Source organism: Anguilla anguilla, chromosome 8 (genome assembly GCF_013347855.1).
Source record: "Anguilla anguilla isolate fAngAng1 chromosome 8, fAngAng1.pri, whole genome shotgun sequence".
In the NCBI taxonomy this organism is placed as follows: Eukaryota; Metazoa; Chordata; class Actinopteri; order Anguilliformes; family Anguillidae; genus Anguilla; species Anguilla anguilla.
Window position 1 is genome coordinate 5,075,047 of NC_049208.1, and position 19,918 is coordinate 5,094,964.

Consider the following 19,918-nt stretch of genomic DNA (forward strand, 5'->3'; position numbering starts at 1 on the left):
CTTTATTAAGAAACATTCAGTGGATTATAATTAATGTAGTTACCCAATGAATATTACTCAGGTTCTCGTAAAGAATACGAATACTTTATTGCAGTCATTTAAACACTATGTATACTTTAATCTCTAATAACTTTCTATATCTTGTTTAAAACTGACTACAGAAGTCTCATCTATACAAAATATATAATTTAATACTAAAACACAGAGTTAAAAATAAATATAGGATTCAAACCAGTGTGCAGAAAGGATAGTTTGACACCTCTTGGGAAGACAAAATGGCCGCATCCAATGAAGACGGTAGCCACGGTCTCCAGTTACATACAACAGTACTGCATTGACCATTTTGAGTGTAATCAAACCACAGAGTTGAGGAATGTAGTGTTTTCATCCAGGGCTGTTAATGCTGGCCCAGGAGAGGCCAACATGAAGGATTTAAATGCCTGTGTCCTGTAGGTGGGGAATTTGAAACCCTCAGAGAAACAGGCTATCGTCCACAAGTTTCACAGAAGGCAAGCTGTGCTAAATGTCAATACCATATTTTGACAATTTCAGGAACACAGCAGAATTTTCCAAGCAAAACAGAAAACATTACACCGTGAAAGGTTTGTGAACTATCTGTTCGGAACCACCTAAATTCCAGTACTCTCAACAAAAAAGAAAAAACAAAACATTTTGATCCAATCACCGAACATGGTGGTATGAGGGTCCAAGCATTTTCTCTAAACAAAAAAAAAAATGTAAGTATTAAAAAATGTGCAAAATTTGTCAAAAATATCATTTGTAGTTCAGGAATTTTCAAACTGCACATCCTGAAAATGTGACAAAAATACACAACAGCAAATTGAAAACTAATCAATCCCAAATATTAGTGAAACTAGGTCATATCCAAGTCTATTTACATATTGTAAAGGAAAACACATTAAAGAAATAGCATTAAAAATTACAACATTCAGTTGTTACTCCCTACTGCAGGAACAAGCAGTGGTGTGGTTTAAGTTCACTAGTGTTGCTCAAATGCTTCTCTGCATTGTTCGAAGTGGGGAAAAACGGCCTTTGTCCAGGTCAAAACTGCGTTCAACAGGTAGATCATCATGAATCCTTTAACACAAAGCATTATGGGAGGTGAGGTTCAGAGCTTGACAAAGTCGATGACCTCTGGACCCCACTTCCTACAGCTCCCCCCCCAACCCCCTTTCAGATGTTCTATGACACTTTACACCCCAACAAAGCAGCAAAGGGTGTTGTATTCACAGGATAATTAGGAAGAATATTATGGGAAAGGGAATTCAGATAGCAGCAGAGTATTGTAAAACAAAGGAGTTTAGATGAGCGTAGAGTTTACATAGATGAGGATGGTGTGAAAGAGGCTTAAGATGAGAGCAGAAGAGGATCATGGGAAAGTGCATTTAGATGAAGGCAGAGCTAAACTGGAGTAAGTAAGAAAACTTCAGAGAAGTGGTGGAAAATTGAGATTAAATGACAACAGGAGAAGATCATGGGGAAAGTGAAATCAGCTGAGGAAGAGTTTCGATGATAGAAGAGGGTTGTGGGGGAAATAAGTCCAGATCACTGCAGAAGAGGCTTGTGGGAAACGTAGTTCAAGTGAAGCTGTTCCTGCTGGCGTCCTGCATCTCCTCCCGGATGGCGTTGAGCTCCACCAGGCCCTCGTGCAGCTGCTCCGCCACCTCCCGGATCTTGGCGGCGAACTCCGTCTTGGCGCCCTTCTTCAGCTCGCGCGAGTCCTTGGCCACGAAGTAGATGTCCATGCCGACGAAGAGGCCGGTGAGCACGCCGGTGGCCAGGCTGGCGATCTGCACGGCGCGCGCGGCCGTGCTCCCCGCCACGTTGGCGATCTGCACCACCCGCATGATCTCGCCCGTGTTGATGAGGAGGGCCTTGCTGGCCATGGCGCCGTCCTCGTAGATGTTGGTGAGCGCGGGGAAGTCCTGGTTGTAGGCGTGGTTCTTCATCTTCACCACGTCGTACTTGCGCAGGTTCTCGATCCCTTGCTTGATGAAGTTCATGCACTTGCTGATGTCGGCCATCTTGGACTGGTAGTCCTCCACGATCTTCTCCACCTTCTTGCGGTCCAGGGAGTTGTTGACAGTGTTGGAGATGCTGGCGGAGGCCGAGGTCAGGCCGCCGGCCGTGGCCACGCCCAGCCCCACCGCCGTGACGATCAGCGAGGTTCCCATGGTGACGGGGGCCAGGGCCAGCCCGGCGATGGTGGCGATGCCTCCCAGGGCGCTGGTGGAGCCGCCGGTGATGGCGGCGATCTTGGTCTTCTTGTTGAAGCGGTCGATGCCGTCGGCGATGGTGCGCAGGTCGATCACGTGCTGCCACAGGCCCTCCGCGCGCTCGGTGAACAGCTTGTTAAAAACACGGATCGCCTTCTGCACCTTGTCCGCCGTCAGCGCGAAGGCCCTGGAGGAGAGACATTAACACTGCACTGAGAGAGAGAGAGACATTAACACTGCGCTGAGAGAGAGAGACACTAACACTGCACTGAGAGAGAGAGGCACTAACACTGCGCTGAGAGAGAGACATCAACACTGCACTGAGAGAGAGAGACATTAACACTGCACTGAGAGAGAGAGAGATATTAACAATGCACTGAGAGAGAGAAACATCAACACTGCACTGAGAGAGAGAGAGAGAGAGAGAGAGAGTGCTATTAACACTGCACTGTGAGAGAGAGAGAGAGAGAGTGTGTGTTTGTGTGTGTGAGACAGAGAGTATGTGTGAGAGAGACAGTGTGTGTGTGAGTGAGAGAGAGAGTGTGTGTGTGTGTGAGAGAGTGAGTATGTGCGTGAGTAACAGAGCGAATGATTGACACAGAGCTGTCACAGACACAGTGAAGAGAAGTGACTCGTACTTCGCCTCTTCTTTCTCAGTTAAATCCTCGTCGTCCTGAGTCACGTCATCCCACTCTGCAGAGAGAGAGAGACATCAACACTGCACTGAGAGAGAGAGGCACTAACACCTTCACTGAGAGATAGATATTAACACTGCACTGAGAGAGAGAGATTAACACTGCACTGAGAGAGAGAGGCACTAACACTGCACTGAGAGATAGATATTAACACTGCACTGAGAGAGAGAGAGGCACTAACACTGCACTGAGAGAGAGAGAGGCACTAACACTGCACTGAGAGAGAGAGATTAACACTGCACTGAGAGAGAGAGGCACTAACACTGCACTGAGAGAGAGATATTAACACTGCACTGAGAGAGAGAGAGACACTGCACTGAGAGAGAGAGGCACTAACACCTTCACTGAGAGATAGATATTAACACTGCACTGAGAGAGAGAGACACTAACACTGCACTGAGAGAGAGAGACACTGCACATTACATCAACATTTATGACCATGATGACCGTTATTATTATTTATTAGCGTTGCTGTCACATTCATTTTCGGCACGTCTTCACATTTAACATTGGTAGTCTGGTGTTATATGGCATTTACTTTTTTAAATTATTTAATTGAATGTAATTAAATTGAGAGACAGACAAACAGACAAACATTGATTCTGTGGGTGTGTGTATATGTGTGTGTGTGTGGGTGTGTGTGGATGTGTGTGTGTGTGGGTGTGTGTGTATGTGTGTGTGTGTGGGTGTGTGTGGATGTGTGTGTGTGTGGGTGTGTGTGTATGTGTGTGTGTGTGGGTGTGTGTGTATGTGTGTGTGTGTGGGTGAGAGAGAGTGTGTGAGCTTATTTGTGCTTATGCTCTCATGACTCACGTTCCACATTGTTCCACCACTCCATGAGACCATCACCGTCCTGCAGGGGAGAAACTGTACATCACTGGCTGTTCATAAAACTGATCTCTGGCCAGTCGCTGATCCCTACAGGCTCATTAATATTGATCTCTGATGATTGGCTGCTCCCTACAGGCTCATTCATGCTGACCTCTGATGATTGGCTGCTCCCTACAGGCTTATTCATGCTGATCTCTCATGATTTGGCGGCTCCCTATAGGCTCATTAATGCTGATCTCTGATGATTGGCTGCTTCCTACAGGCTATGGGGAATGCCATTTGAATGAATGAATTAATCATTGCATTTATATAGCACTTTTTCAAACGCTCAAAGTCCTTTACACTGATGAGTGGGAACTTCCCTCATCCACTACCAATGTGGAGCACCCACAATTTACTGTAATAATGAAACTGTGGTTGAGTGTCAGGCTTGAACAGGTTTAGAAACCACTGATTCAATAAGAAAAAAAATCATGATATTATGATAACATGCTTATTAGTCCTGGATCAGACCTAGGTCAAATACATATTTTTTTTTGGATTCAAATACTTTTCTACGCTTTACTGATCTTGTATGGTGTATTGGAACCAATGAAATACTCTCAAAAAGTGCAAACCCCACCTTCTGGTCATATTGGCAGGCTCAGTTACACCAGGCAAGATCAATAGAGCACAGAAAAGTATTTGAATCCAAAACGAATACGTATTTGACCCAGGTCTGGCCTGTATAATCTGATAACGTGTACTGGCACATTTCCTCCCTGTGCAGAAACATTACACAGCACTTTCTGGTGTGGGGGAGGGGAAGGGCGGGGGGGGGGGGGAGTCTAACTGTATGGCCAGGAAGTCATGATTGACTCTGAATATTCAGAAACGTCCCTACTGATACCAGTCTGTGGGAATGGGGGCGGCCGCGACGGCGTGTGGGAACGTTTCTGCAAACCTGTTCCTCTTCCTCCCCGGTCTCCTCCGGCTCCGTCCCGCCGGCACGGTATTCGTCCAGCCAATTCGGGGGCTTCCCCTTCCCCTCACCGTCCTGTGTTCCGCCCTGGAGACACAGAAAAGCGCTCCCTGTCACACACGCACACACACACACGCGGGAACCCGGAACAGTTCCCGGGTTCAAATGAACCCGGGTCAGGGAAGCAGGTTTTTCTCGCCCCCCCCCCCCCCCCCCGTATGGAAAAAAGATTCCGCCATCCGCTGAATACTCATGCTGCTGTGCTGGGTGTGTCCGCCCAGGTTTACAGATCGCCAAACAAAGGCTTATTTCCTCCACAGATGTTGAGGCACGCAAACAAAAGGGTAGGGGAATCCCACACGACAGGTTTGGACACATTGCTGTTTGTTTGCTCTGTGGCGCCTGACCCACTTAGGCTTCGATCAACAACGTACAGAGAACAGGCCGCCTTTTATTTCGCAGATAACAGCCGCTGCCGGGCAGAAGCCGTACTCCATATCAGCGACACTCTGTATTACTCACAGTTCCCCCTTTTTAAAAAAAAAAAAAAAAAAATCACACTGTGCACCACAAACAATAAAAAAAGAAGAAAAAGAAGTAGGGTGTGTGGGGCCAGAGGGCGTCCTAAAACTTTCAGCACCTGATACCTGCACCAGGTGACTTCATACAAAACCCAGGGGACAGAACTGGAAATTCCTGCCCCAAACAAAACTCTGTCAGCCCCTCTCATCTACCACAGCTTTCTGAGTTAACATTACCTGGTGAGAAACAGAGTGTGTGTGTGTTTGTGTACAGGTGAGACAGTGTGTGTGCAGGTGAGAATGTGTGTGTAGGTGAGACAGTAAGTGTACAGGTGAGAGTGTGTGTGTGTGTAGGTGAGACAGTAAGTGTACAGGTGAGAGAGTGTGTGTAGGTGAGACAGTAAGTGTACAGGTGAGAGAGTGTGTGCAGGTAAGACAGTAAGTGAACAGGTGAGTGTGTGTGTACAGGTGAGGGTGTGTGTAGGTGCGAGAGTAAGTGTGCAGGTATGAGTGTGTGTGCAGGTAAGACAGTAGGTGTGCAGGTACCTGTGTAAATTTTGATTTTGAGTCACTGCTTGTGTCCCCAGAGGCATCTTCACTCCTGGGCTCCCTTCGTGTTCTACCCTGGAGCACAAAAACAGTGAGAGAGATTACCTCACACATACACTTACACATGCACACACACACACCCTCCCCTATGCACGCAAACATGTACGCATGCACACACACACACACCCTCCCATATGCACACATGCATGTACGCATGCACATTCACACACACACTCACACACACACACGTACATGTACACATGCACGTTCACACACACACCCTCCCCTGTGCACACACTCTCACACACACACCCTCCCCTATGCACACACACACACACCCTGCCCTATGCACACATGCACACACACACACACACACACACACACACACACATGCATGCACACACTACCTTGGCTCCCTTTGCTGGAAGGAAGGGGTTCTTGGGTTTCTTCCCTTTCTTTGGCTGTTGTGGTGAGAGAAGATGGTCAGGAAGAGAGGAAGACGCCGGAGAGGAAGTGCACGCATGAGGTCACATGACCAGCAGAGAAACGACACTAGGTTTGTAGCATAATTGCACTATTACAATACATAATAGAACACAATGGGGAAGAGGAGCCATTCAGAGAGAGAAGAAGGAAGTGAGAAGAAGGGAGAGAGATGGAGGGAATGTACTGTACCACTCTGTCCCGGGGGGCTTCCTCCCTCTTTTTCTTCACCTCTCCTTCTGATGGTCCACCCTCCCCCCTTTCCTGAAAAACACACAAACACACTCAAAACAAAAAGCATTTACCACACACACACGCACGCACACACACACACACACACACACACATGCACAAGTATACAAAGGCACACACAGATGCACGCACACACACACCTGGCTTGTGGGGATCACCTCCTCATAGAGGGGGGGATTTTCCTCAAGGTTGTGATCACTCTCCTGGAACACAGATGAGCAAAAATGGACAGCAAAAGTTACCTGCTTTTGTGTGTGTGTGTGTGTGTGTGTGTGTGTGTGTGTACACACGCCCTCATACAAACACTCATATACACACACATACAGATACATGTACACACACACACACACTCATATGCATACACATACACACATGTACCAACCTGGCTTGTGGGGATCACCTCCTCATAGAGGGGGAGATTTTCCTCAAGGTTGTGATCACTCTCCTGGAACACAGATGAGCAAAAATGGACAGCAAGAGTTACCTCTGTGTATTGTGTGTGTGTGTGTGTGTGTGTGTGTGTGTGTGTGTGTGTACACACGCCCTCATACAAACACTCATATACACACACATACAAATACACGTACACACACACACACACTCATATGCATACACATACACACGTCTACCTACCTGGCTTGTGTGGACCACAGTCTCATAGCTGGGGGGGTATTCATCGGGTTTTTGATCACGGTCCTAAAACAAATGATAAAAAATAGACAGCATGAGTTACCTCTGTGTATTGTGTGTGTGTGTGTGTGAGTGTGTCTGCGTGTGTGTGTGTGTCTATGTGCATATGCGGACATGCATGGATGCACACACTCACCTGGCTTGTGGGGACCACATTCTCATAGATGGGGAGATTTGCCTCAGGTTTGTGATGTCTCTCCTGAAACACAGATGAGCAAAAATGGGCAGCATGAGTGTGTATGTGTGTGTGTGTGTGTGTTATGGGTGGAGGAAGAAGCCACTATTTGTATTAGTATCTGTATTTTTTGAACCAACAAAATTATTTGTATTTGTATTCAGATAAATCCGAAAGTACACTGAGAAGTAGTTTTTGGAAGACACACTCCCTGGGGGTCAGGTCAGATATTTTAGGGTCACATGAGCCAGCGCTGGGTGTGTCATTAGCCAACAACCTGTTTCTGTAATGTTTTAACTAAAAAGGCCACTTTTTTACTACCTACTACCGTCATACTGATGTCCAGCAGCATCAGACATTTCCAGCGTTACAACATCGATGATTTTTGCACCAGCAGCAATCTAGTGTCTAATGATTACAAAACCACGTATTGCAAAACTATTTTCTTGAAATAAAGTACACAACTGAATAAATTTCAGTGTTTGTATTTCTAAATTATAGCGGTTTCATTGTAAGGGGCTAAGGGAAAATGTATCGAGGCCATGTTACAGGAACACAGAGAAAAGTGCTAAAATGTGCATGTCAAAACACAAAAAGTGGTTAAAGAAATACAAAGCACAATAGAGCAAATAGCACAAGTAGACAATTACATGTTTGCGCGTGGGTAAAAGCACCTGTTGTCTATTGTCTGGTGAATTTTAAAAACGCAGTTATTTTTAGACCAAATATTTAGCGAAGTTTTGGAAGGAGGAGGATATAGCATTCTCTCTGCAGGTGTGTGTGTGTGTGTAGGTGTGTGTGTGTGTGTGTAATTCAGAAACTTGGTACTGACTTCTTGAGCAAATTGCATCAAAGAGGTGGGAAGTAATGACCCGAATTTGAATGATATTGGCCAAATTCGGGAGGAGAAAACATTTAGAGAGAACGCGTTATCAGAGTGTTGCTGAACATGGTATTTATATTCAGCACCATCCCTAGTGTGGGTGTGTATGCGTGTGGGTGCAGGACCTGACAGACCTGTTTCAGCTGTTTTTCCTACATAACATTCTGCATAACTTCAGTTGCTGCAGCTGTATCTGCCTCTGCATTGATCTTCTCACGCACACACACAAACACACCACAGATACACACAGACACGCACACACCACAGACACACACACACACACACACACCACAGACGCATACACACACACACAGACACGCACACACCACAGACACACACACAGACACACACACACACACACACACCACAGACACACACAGACACGCACACACCACACACACACCACAGACACACACAGACACGCACACACCACAGACACACACAGACACGCACACACCACACACACACACACACACACAGACACACACACACCCAAACACACACACACACACCACAGACACACACACAGACACACACAGACACTCGCACACCACAGACACACACACACACACACAGACACGCACACACCACAGACACACACACACACACACAGACACCACAGACACACACACACCCAAACACACACACAGACACCACAGACACACACAGACACGCACACACCACAGACACACACACACACATACACACACACACACACACACACACAGACACGCACACACCACAGACACACACACACCCAAACACACACACCACAGACACACACAGACACGCACACACCACAGACACACACACACACATACACACACACACACACACACACACACACACACACACACACACACACCATTCGGTTGCTCTTCTTTAACACTTGAAGGCACAATGGAATCCTGTAATAGACTTTTCCAAAACCACCGCCAGTCTCCTTCCTCTTCCAATTCTCCACCACAGAAAGAGTGCACAAGGTGTCAGGTGACACAAGACATGTTTTCGAAAAGTTTGGCATGGCGTACTTACACACAGTGAAACTTTCCCCCTGTGCACAGAGCACACCAGCACCGAAACCATGAGGAGGTCTCACCCTGGGCCCTGGGGTCCACCGTGTATACCGGTCTTTATTTTAAATGCAGTCCTTTTTATCAATTAACATATTTCATATCATGCGTTTATTTCCAGCATTTTTGTCCCTTAAACGTTTTTCAACAAAACAAAACCTACCAAAATACACAAAATAAACTTTTTTGTTTTGCAGGCCCGGCGCTGTGAACTTTTTATTTCCCCACAATGGACTGTAATTCCTTTAATTAAATCAGTTAGAAAATACAAGATTTTTTAAAGGAATAGTTTATGTTTATTATCGTGACTGAAAGTACTTGTTAATCTGACTTATTATTAAAAAAGTGTTTGGATGTGAATATGGGAAATTCCTCATGGCACGCATAGCCATTTCTAACATAATGTGACCTCAAGAGGGAAATTCATCCTTAAACTGAAATTAACCATCAACTTAAAGACCACTACGAGCTCATTACAATTGAGGGGTTGCAATAGTGGTGGGGAATCAAACCAGCACACACGGAAGGGGGGCAGGACTTGGTGTGGAAACCCCAAAAACGGGCTGAAACACAATGAAAAGCCGGCTTACTTTGGAAGCAGAGTGGAACGGATTCAGCTTGGAAATGGCTCCAACCACAGCGTTCTGGGGGGATGGAAACAAGAAGGGTCAAGAGTCAAAGATTTCTCACACAACACAGCCGCCCCCCCAACCAATCACAACCTGACATGCCAACACACTGACACACACAAGCACACTCACACAGCAGCAAGCACCCATAGCTACAACATACAGACAACCTGACAGACTAACACAGACATACTGCAAGACTAATATATCAATATATACTGACGCAGTAGACCGTTAACCACTGGATGCTTCTCATCCCTTATAGAGATGGATATCACAGCCTCATATCATGTTGATCAATTCTACCAGGGGATCAGACCCACCCTGGTAGAATTGGTCGACATGGTGTCCCACAGGGCTCAGAGCTTGGTCCCCTCCTGTTTTCTCTTTATACAATATCACTTGGTCCGGTTCTCTCTGCTCATAGCTTATTTATTTTATTGTAAACATGGCCATCTCTAGCTCTTATGATGTTCGCTTACAGTGTTAAAAGCACCTGCCAAATGACCAAATTATACGCTGTATACAGCAACAGACTAACACACAGGCACACAGTCTAACACTGGCAGAAAGATATAATGACAGACAGGCAGATGGACAGGGACAGAGAGACGTACCTGCTTGTGTTTTGGCTGATGTTCAGTGCTGGTGGGCTTCTCTTCAGAGTCAGAGTCCTGCTCCTTCTCCTGAAACAGAGTCCCCTATTAACACAATCATTTCCCTAACACTCTATTCAAACTACAGCAACAATTATCCCCTAACACTCAAATCTCAAATCAAACTACAGCAACAATCATCCCACTAACACTCAAATCTCAAATCAAACTTCAGTAACAATCATCCCACTAACACTCTAATCAAACTACAGTAACACAATCATCCCCCTAACGTTCTAATAAAACTACAGTAACAATCATCCCCCTAACATTCTAATAAAACTACAGTAACAGTCATCCCCCTAAAGTTCTAATAAAACTACAGTAGCACAATGATTTCCCAAACACTCTAATAAAAGAACAGTAACATAACACACTTATCCCCACTACAGTAACACTCATCCCCGAGTGCAGTAACAGACAGAAACAGGGCTTTCCCAGGATTACCTGGGTCCCTGAACGAAAGGGATTCTTCAGGATACCGTTCATAACTCCATTCTGAGAGAGGGAGGGGAAGAGGAGGAGTCAGTTAATTACCCCTAGCAGCAAGCTCACACAGCGACAAGGGGTGTGGTCAGAGTGAGATGCACAGGTATGGTCAGAGTGTTGGACAGGTGTGGTCAGTGTGAGATGCACAGGTGTGCTCAGTGGTGTGAGATGCACAGGTGTGGTCAGTGTGAGATGCACAGGTGTGCTCAGGGTGAGATGCACAGGTGTGCTCAGTGTGAGATGCACAGGTGTGCTCAGTGGTGTGAGATGCACAGGTGTGCTCAGTGTGAGATGCACAGGTGTGCTCAGTGGTGTGCGATGCACAGGTGTGCTCAGTGGTGTGAGATGCACAGGTGTGCTCAGTGTGAGATGCACAGGTGTGCTCAGGGTGAGATGCACAGGTGTGCTCAGTGTGAGATGCACAGGTGTGCTCAGTGGTGTGAGATGCACAGGTGTGCTCAGGATGAGATGCACAGGTGTGCTCAGGGTGAGATGCACATGGTGTGCTCAGGATGAGATGCACAGGTGTGCTCAGGGTGAGATGCACATGGTGTGCTCAGGGTGAGATGCACATGGTGTGCTCAGGGTGAGATGCACATGGTAAGGAAGGTGTGACCTGTTTTGCTCCAGAACGTCGTGCTGTGGGTGGAGAGCCTTCACCAGCATCTTGCTCAGGCTCAGATTTATTCCTGTCCTGAAAAACAAGGCCACACAAAAATACTAAATGAATAAATGTCCCGCCGTGGGGCGTCCTGCACCTCCACACCACCCTAGTTTCACCGGGGGGGGGGGGGGGGGGGTTACTGGAGAGGGCGGGGGTTACCTGGGAAGCGGCACGGAACGGGTTTCTCAGGATCTTCCCCATGATACCAGACTGAGGAGAGAGAGGAAGAGTCAGAGACTCACACATTTCTCTCTCTCTCTCACACACACACTCACACACACACACACACTATTCCTCACACACACGCACACACACACACACACACTATTCCTCACACACACACATACTCTTCCTCACACACACGCACACACTCACACACACACACACACACACACACTCTTCCTCACACACACGCACACACTCACACACACACACGCCTATCTCACCTTTGAGCTGCTCTCAGACAGATCCTCACAGCTGAGGGAGAGATCACTGTGTAAAGACAGGCTGTCCTAAGAAAGAAAGCACAGCTCACAGTTAGTTACCTACACCTGTACAGCTCACAGTTAGTTACCTACACCTGTACAGCTCACAGTTAGTTACCTACACCTGTACAGCTCACAGTTAGTTACCTACACCTGTACAGCTCACAGTTAGTTACCTACACCTGTACTGTACAGCTCAGTTAGTTACCTACACCTTTACAGCTCGGTAAATAAATACTTACTCCTGTGGTGTATAACACGCACTTACCTGGATTGACCTGGAGTAAAGTACATTGTTCATATAATTACCTGTATAGGTCTTGTACGCTGAGATGGTTTAGGGGCTCTTCGAACTCCAGTGAGATCATCTCCTCTTTCCTGAGAGAGAGAGAGAGAGCAAGAAAGAGAACGTGAGAGAGACAGAGAGTTAAACTGAACTAACAACAATCTGTTGGGAGGAATATGCATAGAATAATGCCTGAACCGAGAGCCTCACCTTCGTGTAGCTGATGTCAGAGAGACTGTCATAGCTAGCGGAGAGCTCACTGTGTGTTGAGACATTATCCTGAGAGAGAGAGAGAGAGAGAGAGAGAGAGAGGTCTATTAGTCTTCCAAAGCACAGAAAGAGAAAGAATAAAATGGATGGATGGATGGCTGGATGGACAACAGAAACACACAGGAAGAGACACTTACCTGGGCGGCTGTAGGATCTTTAGAACGTTTTGGAGATTTGAACATGCCACTGAACATTCCTCCTTTCTCCTAGAAAGGCATGAGAGGGTTAATCTATAATCTTTTTTTAGGGCCCAACGCCATTCAAATTTGTGCCGTTTTGGTTTCTGCATCCCAGTGTTCCAGACAGAGGCACACACGCACCTTTGAGTTGTTGTTGTCAGAGAGACTGTCGTTGCTGACAGAGAGCTTGCTGTGTGTGGATACATTGTCCTGAAAGAGATGGGAAAAAGAGAGAGAGAGAGAGTGTGAAAGAGAAAGAAAAAAGCAAGAAATAGAGCGACAGATGGATGGATGTAGATAAGAAAAGAAAGAAAGAGAGGGATAGATGGAGAGAGAGAAAAATCTTTCAGTGTTCCAAATAGAGACAGGTGAATGTTACTTACTAATGTTATTACACACCAGAAACACACAGGACAAAACACTTACCTGTGCAGGTGTAAGCTCTTTAGAACGTTTGGGAGATTTGTTTCTGAACATTCCACTGAACATTCCTCCTTTCTCCTAGAGAGGCATGAGAGGGTTAATAGAGTCTGTTCACCTGGGAAGGGTACAGGCAGGACAGACATACTGACACACAGACAGACAGACAGACACTCACCTTTGTGTTGACGTCAAAGAGATTGTCGTTGCTGCCCGAGAGTTCACTGTGTGTAGAAAGACTGTCCTGAAAAAGAGAAAGAGACAGAGCAGAGAGACAGGGAGAGAGAGAGAGAGACAGAGATTAGAGTTCCAAGTACATACTGGTGATATTTTCTGACTCGGGCAAAAAAAATAAAACATAAAAGAAAAGAGGAACCACAAAATATAGAGTAAAATTAGCATCAAATGTATTGGTTTACACACAGTGTATTGGGCAAATGAATATGGTTACTTGCACAGGTAGAATGATTTACAGTGTTAATATACATTCCTTGTACGGGTAGAGGGCAGTGCAATATTAATATAATTAGTTGTGCTCGTAGAGTGCACCACAGTGTTAATATAGTTACCTGTTCAGGTAGAGAGCGATTAGTGGGTTTAGGGGATCTTCGGAACATTCCGGCGATCTTCCCTCCTTTTTCCTGAGAGAGACGGAGAGTTAAATCACTGCTTCACGTTGCTTTCTACCACTCTCTCCACTCCCCCCTTTGGAAAGGTAGCTCTGTCTGACCATCTGTCAGGTGCCTCCCCAGGACACCGAGCCAAAAATATCTCACCCCCACTTCCTTTGCCTGCTGTCTTAAGTTTCACCCATTTCAGCCCACACAAGCAACAGCCAATCACCAGTCTCATTCAGGCTACAGCCAATCACCCATCTCACACAGGCTACAGCCAATCACCCGTCTCAAACACCTGTCTCATTCAGGCTACAGCCAATCACCCGTCTCAAACACCTGTCTCATTCAGGCTACAGCCAATCACCCGTCTCATTCAGGCTACAGCCAATCACTGTCTCATACAAGCTACAGCCAATCAATCGTCTCATTCAAGCTACCAGCCAATCACCCGTCTCATACAAGCTACAGGCAATCGCCTGTCTCATACAAGCTACAGCCAATCACCTGTCTCATACAAGCTACAGCCAATCACCTGTCTCATACAAGCTACAGCCAAACACCTGTTTCATACAAGCTACAGCCAATCACCTGTCTCATACAAGCTACCAGCCAATCACCTGTTTCATACAAGCTACAGCCAATTACCCATTTCATACAAGCTACAGCCAATCACCTGTCTCATACAAGCTACCAGCCAATCACCTGTTTCATACAAGCTACAGCCAATTACCCATTTCATACAAGCTACAGCCAATTACCTGTTTCATACAAGCTACAGCCAATCACCTGTCTCATACAAGCTACCAGCCAATCACCTGTTTCATACAAGCTATAGCCAATCACCTGTCTCATACAAGCTACAGCTAATCACCTTTTTCATACAAGCTACAGCTAATCACCCATCTTATACAAGCTATAGCCAATCCCTGGTTTCAAACAAGGTACAGCCAATCATCCGTCACATACAAGATATAGCCAATCAGCTGTTGTCCCTTTGGAAGGTCCAGCGCAGGGGAGGGTGATGTTTCCTTTCTCACAAGTGCACATTGCAGCAGTGTAGTGTAATGGTTAGAGAACTGGGCTCGTAAATCAGAGGCTACAAGGTTTGCTAGGTCCTACCAGACCACCTGGATGGGGTCTGCTTCTGTACCTCTGTACCTCATCCCCTTGTTACAGGAGTCCCACAGGGACCTGCACTGGGGCCTCTGCTGTTCTCCATTTACGCCAAATCTCTTGGCTCAGTCATTATTTCACACTGCTTCTCTTACCACTGTTATGCTGATGAGACACAACTCTTTCCCTCTCGCTGCCATACAGGTTAATGAGAGAATAACTGCCTGCTTGGCTGATATCTTGACATGGATGGCCAGGGCATCACCTGAAGCTCAACCTCAACAAGACTGAGCTGCTGTTCATCCCTCACAAGACCTCCCTACTAGGGGAGGCCTCCACCACTGTCGATGGCACCACATCGACTGCCTCTCACTCTGCAAAGGGCCTGGGGGTGGTCCTGGATGACCAGCTGGACATCACGGCAACATCGCCATCCTGCAGATTCCTCCTGTACAACATCACTACGGTACTACTATCGCTACTCTGCAGGGCACTCCCCATCCAGGATCACTCTTATCACTTGTAATCTTTCATCTTGTTTCTCTAGCACTTTCATGCTTCATTTGAATCTCCATCCATCGTTATCTAAATGTTGTGGCTCATCATCATGCTTCCTAGTTTGACTCGTCAGAAAATTGTGGTAAGTCAAACTAGGAAGTATGAGCCATTTAAACTTTCCCAATTTAGACCCCTTGTAAATGTCCTTGCCCCGTCTCTCGCTTCTTCTTCCTGTCACCACCCTCCCCCCCCACCCCCCACCCGCCACCCGCCTCCCATTCCTTGACCAGCCCATGGTCGGTGTGTGTGTGTGTGTGTGTGTGCTTTCTGCCACCTTTAGCTGCAGGCTATCTAGCATTTCCATGCTCTTTCTAAACCTGCTGTTTTACCGACAGATTGCCATTGACCTCCCGGCTGAGGTAAAAAAGAGACTACTTTGGCGTGTTTGGGTAGGTGGGTAAACTCGCATTGCTCACAGGTTGGAAACGTGCTGGTGTAAACTATGTCCCGGTGTGAAATCCTCCAACACGCTTTGGCTTCACTTTCAAGGTATCTGTGGACCGGTGCATGGGCTGCATTGTGGCAATGCCGTTATAACCTTCCTGTTAACAGTGTGGTGCATCGTTTGGGACTAACTGGTTAATTGGCCACATTTTGGCTATTGACGATCTTTGTACACTGGAAGACCTTGGTAAGTTATTTGCAGATTGGCTGTGACCATCTGTTTGTAGTGTTCACCTTTTGCATTTTAAAATAGTTGAGCTTAGTATGCAATGATTGGAATCAAATAATACATTTGTAAATGAATTCATAAAAAATATAATTTGTATTGATCATACCGGTTGTTCTCTGCACATTGCTGTCCTTCCTTACAGCCACTTCCAGAATATGCCAAAATATTTGCAATAAAACTTTTTTTTAAATTTTGGAATCACGTCTCTTGCTTGATCATTCAGAGAAACACAGGGAACCCATGCAGTGTAACCCCGATACTAGGAAAGTAGAACCTTTCCCAGGGTGCAGTCGGTCTACAAAGCTGTCCTACACCGCGCAGATCACTTAAGCAGCGCAATAATACTAATGCTAGCTCAGATTCTTTCACTGCCAGAAGGGAGAGCAGTTCCAAGGCAAAAGCCAGAGTTTCAGGGGTAAAACACAGCTGACAGCCATTTGGGTCACGTGGTCTCCAGAGAGCAAAGAGAGGGGTGTGAACTTGGGCAGGGATTCACATCAGCTGGGGAAGCAAACTCCTGAGCCAGGACAGAATTCTATTCTTCTCTGTACTTTCTAGTCCTAGCTCGGTAGAACATTGTGTTATACTGCTTCACGTGCTGTGACGCATACTGACATAATCAAATTCTCGCGCAGATAATCACACAAATGTAGCTCACACACACACCCACAAAAACACACGTGCGCACACACACACACACACACACACACACACACTATCCTTTAATGCTTCTGCCCAAGGTTATCCTCCACGCAGTCTCCTTCCCGGATCCCCCCTTACGCTCACCTGCTTCCGGTGTTCCTCTGGCTCCTGCTCCTCCAGATCCAGGTAGCGTCCCTTCTTCTCCTGTTCAACACAAAACGAATCACGGTCAAAACTCGGCAAAGCTCCAGCGATCGCCCGACTTCAAAACCACCATTTCACGCATGTGACAACTCGGGGCACCAGTCCCGAAAGATTTTGCCAAGTGTCTTGACATAGAATCGCAGATGATTTTCCAGAACAGGGGGGAAAAAAACAAGTTCTACCCCTAGGCAATGCTTGCGTGTTAACCCGGCGCTCTGAAATTACAAAACTGCTATACATAGTCCTAGCCGCAAAAACGAGCTGTGGTAAACTCTTTGTAACAACACTTCAGACATTCGCTTCACAGTAGCCTACACTGTCAAACAGAAACTTCATATGAAAAACACTTGATTTACCATATGTTAACAGTCGTTTCCTTTCCCCCTTTTTCTCGGAAAGGCGTACAGTGGCGGTCTGTTTTGTTTCTCTTCTCTTTTTTAGGTGTTCTTCCCTTTTTGTCGCTCTTGCTGAGAAAAGTTCGTCCTTTTTTACCTCCTTGTCTTTGTTTTCTCTGCCTCCTTCTTCACGCGCACGCGTCAGACTGGCCAGGTGGGCTTTTTTTTTCTTTTTCTTTTTTCTCTAGAGGTGTCTCGCGCGGGGCGTGGTCCCTCTCTCTCTCTCTCTCAGTCCCCAGCCACCGCCGGCGCTGATCAGCAGTGTTTTCGCCCAACGTGTTTTCGCCTGTGCCAGGAGTCAAATGCACCCTGAAAAGCTATTTGAAGCTAATTCTACAGAAAATTAGTGGTATATTTCACTTGCATGCATGGCAATATGACCTGAAAATGTTTCAAACTGACAAAAATAGTGGATGGGCCCCAAGGGATTGTAACTGAATCCTGACTATGTCACTGCTCACTGTGGCAGCCCCCAAGGGTTGGGTGTGATCAGGGGTGTAGCACAAAATTCTGGGCCCTATACATAAGCAGTCTCTGTGGGCCTCCTTCCTCTCTTGATCCATGTCTCTCATGCATCATTCCAGGCTTTTCGAGGGCCCTCCCCCCATTTGGGCCATGGGTAGTCAGTCCCACTTTTCCCCCCACTACGACGCCCCTTGGTGTGATTGGCTGTGTTCACTGTGTGAGCCAGACAAGGTGGCATGTGATTGGCTGTGCTCACTGGGGGAGCCCTTCAGGGTGGTGCATGATTGGTTGCATTGTCATCCGGGGAAAGGGGTTTTGTGGTGAGTTTGTGCTCATTTAATTATGAAACAGCGCCCTCCTCTGGTTGCCCAGGCTCTGCAGTCTGCCTGCATCAGAATTACATATCTCTGGTGCAGAGACTGTGCAGTTCAGCTGGGAGACTGCAGAGTGACTGCACAGCTCAGTGGGGGGACTGCAGGGTGACTGCGCAGCTCAGCTGGTGGACCGCAGATTGACTGCGCAGCTCAGCTGGGGGACTGCAGAGTGACTGCACAGCTCAGCTGGGGGACTGCAGAGTGACTGCGCAGCTCAGCCAGTGGATTACAGTGTGACTGCGCAGCTCAGTTGGGGGACTGCAGAGTGACTGCACAGCTCAGTTGGGGGACTGCAGGGTGACTGCGCAGCTCAGTTGGGGGACTGCAGAGTGATTGCGCAGCTCAGTTGGGGGACTGCAGAGTGACTGCGCTGTTCAGCTGTAGTGATGGGAAGTGCTTACAAGAGCAAACGTAAAACCAGAATGGCCTGAAAAATGTTAATAATTAAGTGAAGCAGTAGTTTAAGTACACTCATTACTGAGCTACTACAGCTGTAAAACCATTCAGGAGATAAGATAACAGACATGGGTAATTCAGTCAGGGACAGAGACTCCATAAAACTCGCATTCATAATCGGCTCAGATGACTTGATAAGTATCAATATTATTTCAAATGGAATAAGCATTATGTATGCTTTATATGCAGTGTAATATTTATACAATATTCTCATGAGGATCTCCGCAGACACGATGGGAGATTATTTTACATCATAAATGCATACATAACTACTGTAAACGTGGTTCTAATGTAATTCAGACAACAGGAACATTACAACTCATTTTAGGGCATAATTTACATCTGCACTAAATTAATGTCTTCATTCCTTAATTTTCACCTGAAATTTTCAAGCAGTACTTTCCTGCCCAAAAGCCTCCATATTGCCAATGAAAAAATGTAAACAATAAAAAATTAAAGTTATTGATTTTTTTGTCTATTGCATAGAACACGTTTTAAAAAGTTTTAAATACAATTTTCATATTGTGAGTCAAGTATAGTTTTTTTTTCTCCAAACTCTTAACAGGGTTCCATTACTTTAAATAAATTTAAACATGAAGCTCAGAAAATAACCACACAAAACGCAAGAGTTGATAAGCAAATATATTTTAATATTTATGTTCACTGTAGCACATTTTCGTTTCATGGTAAAAGCCACACCTTATTTTTTCTTTAAATATACTATGTGTTATTATAGTTTTTTTTTTCTTTAATGTCTTTGCAAAATATATATATATATGTATTTTAAATCTCTACAGAAAAACAGCATAAAATCTCCATGGCAACCAGCAGGGACAGAATTGATAAACAGTGTTTTAGTCAGGCTTTTTTCTTTTTTTTTTTTTAAAACAGTCACAGCGTTAGAACAGAGTTGAAATATTCACTCGCCAACTCTGGAGAAAAACTCTCATCTATTTCTCTCAGCGGCATCATTCCCACCATAAATCATGTTTC

The 19,918-nt window shown here is 46.0% G+C and overlaps 1 protein-coding gene across 4 annotated transcripts; it reads right to left on the reverse strand.

Moving 5' to 3' along the window:
* Positions 1-62: 62 nt before the first annotated feature.
* On the reverse strand, positions 63-17,924 carry apol1 (apolipoprotein L, 1). 4 transcript variants are annotated; one of them, XM_035428966.1, is made up of 26 exons: positions 17,592-17,924; positions 17,176-17,235; positions 13,998-14,069; positions 13,607-13,672; positions 13,435-13,509; positions 13,150-13,218; positions 12,967-13,035; positions 12,770-12,838; positions 12,583-12,651; positions 12,235-12,300; positions 11,948-11,998; positions 11,741-11,818; positions 11,083-11,133; positions 10,597-10,665; positions 9,941-9,994; positions 7,356-7,418; positions 7,163-7,225; positions 6,912-6,974; positions 6,670-6,732; positions 6,470-6,541; positions 6,202-6,255; positions 5,792-5,869; positions 4,707-4,811; positions 3,746-3,785; positions 2,876-2,930; positions 63-2,424 (listed from the first exon to the last, which is right to left on the reverse strand). In XM_035428966.1, the coding sequence occupies exons 1-26, from the start codon at positions 17,592-17,594 to the stop codon at positions 1,599-1,601; spliced, it is 2,403 nt and encodes an 800-aa protein (XP_035284857.1). In that variant the 5' UTR covers positions 17,595-17,924; the 3' UTR covers positions 63-1,598. The 4 variants fall into 4 exon arrangements, with proteins under 4 accessions (XP_035284857.1, XP_035284859.1, XP_035284858.1 ...); XM_035428968.1 differs by lacking the exon at positions 7,163-7,225; XM_035428967.1 differs by lacking the exon at positions 6,670-6,732.
* Between the last annotated feature and the right edge of the window lie 1,994 nt (positions 17,925-19,918).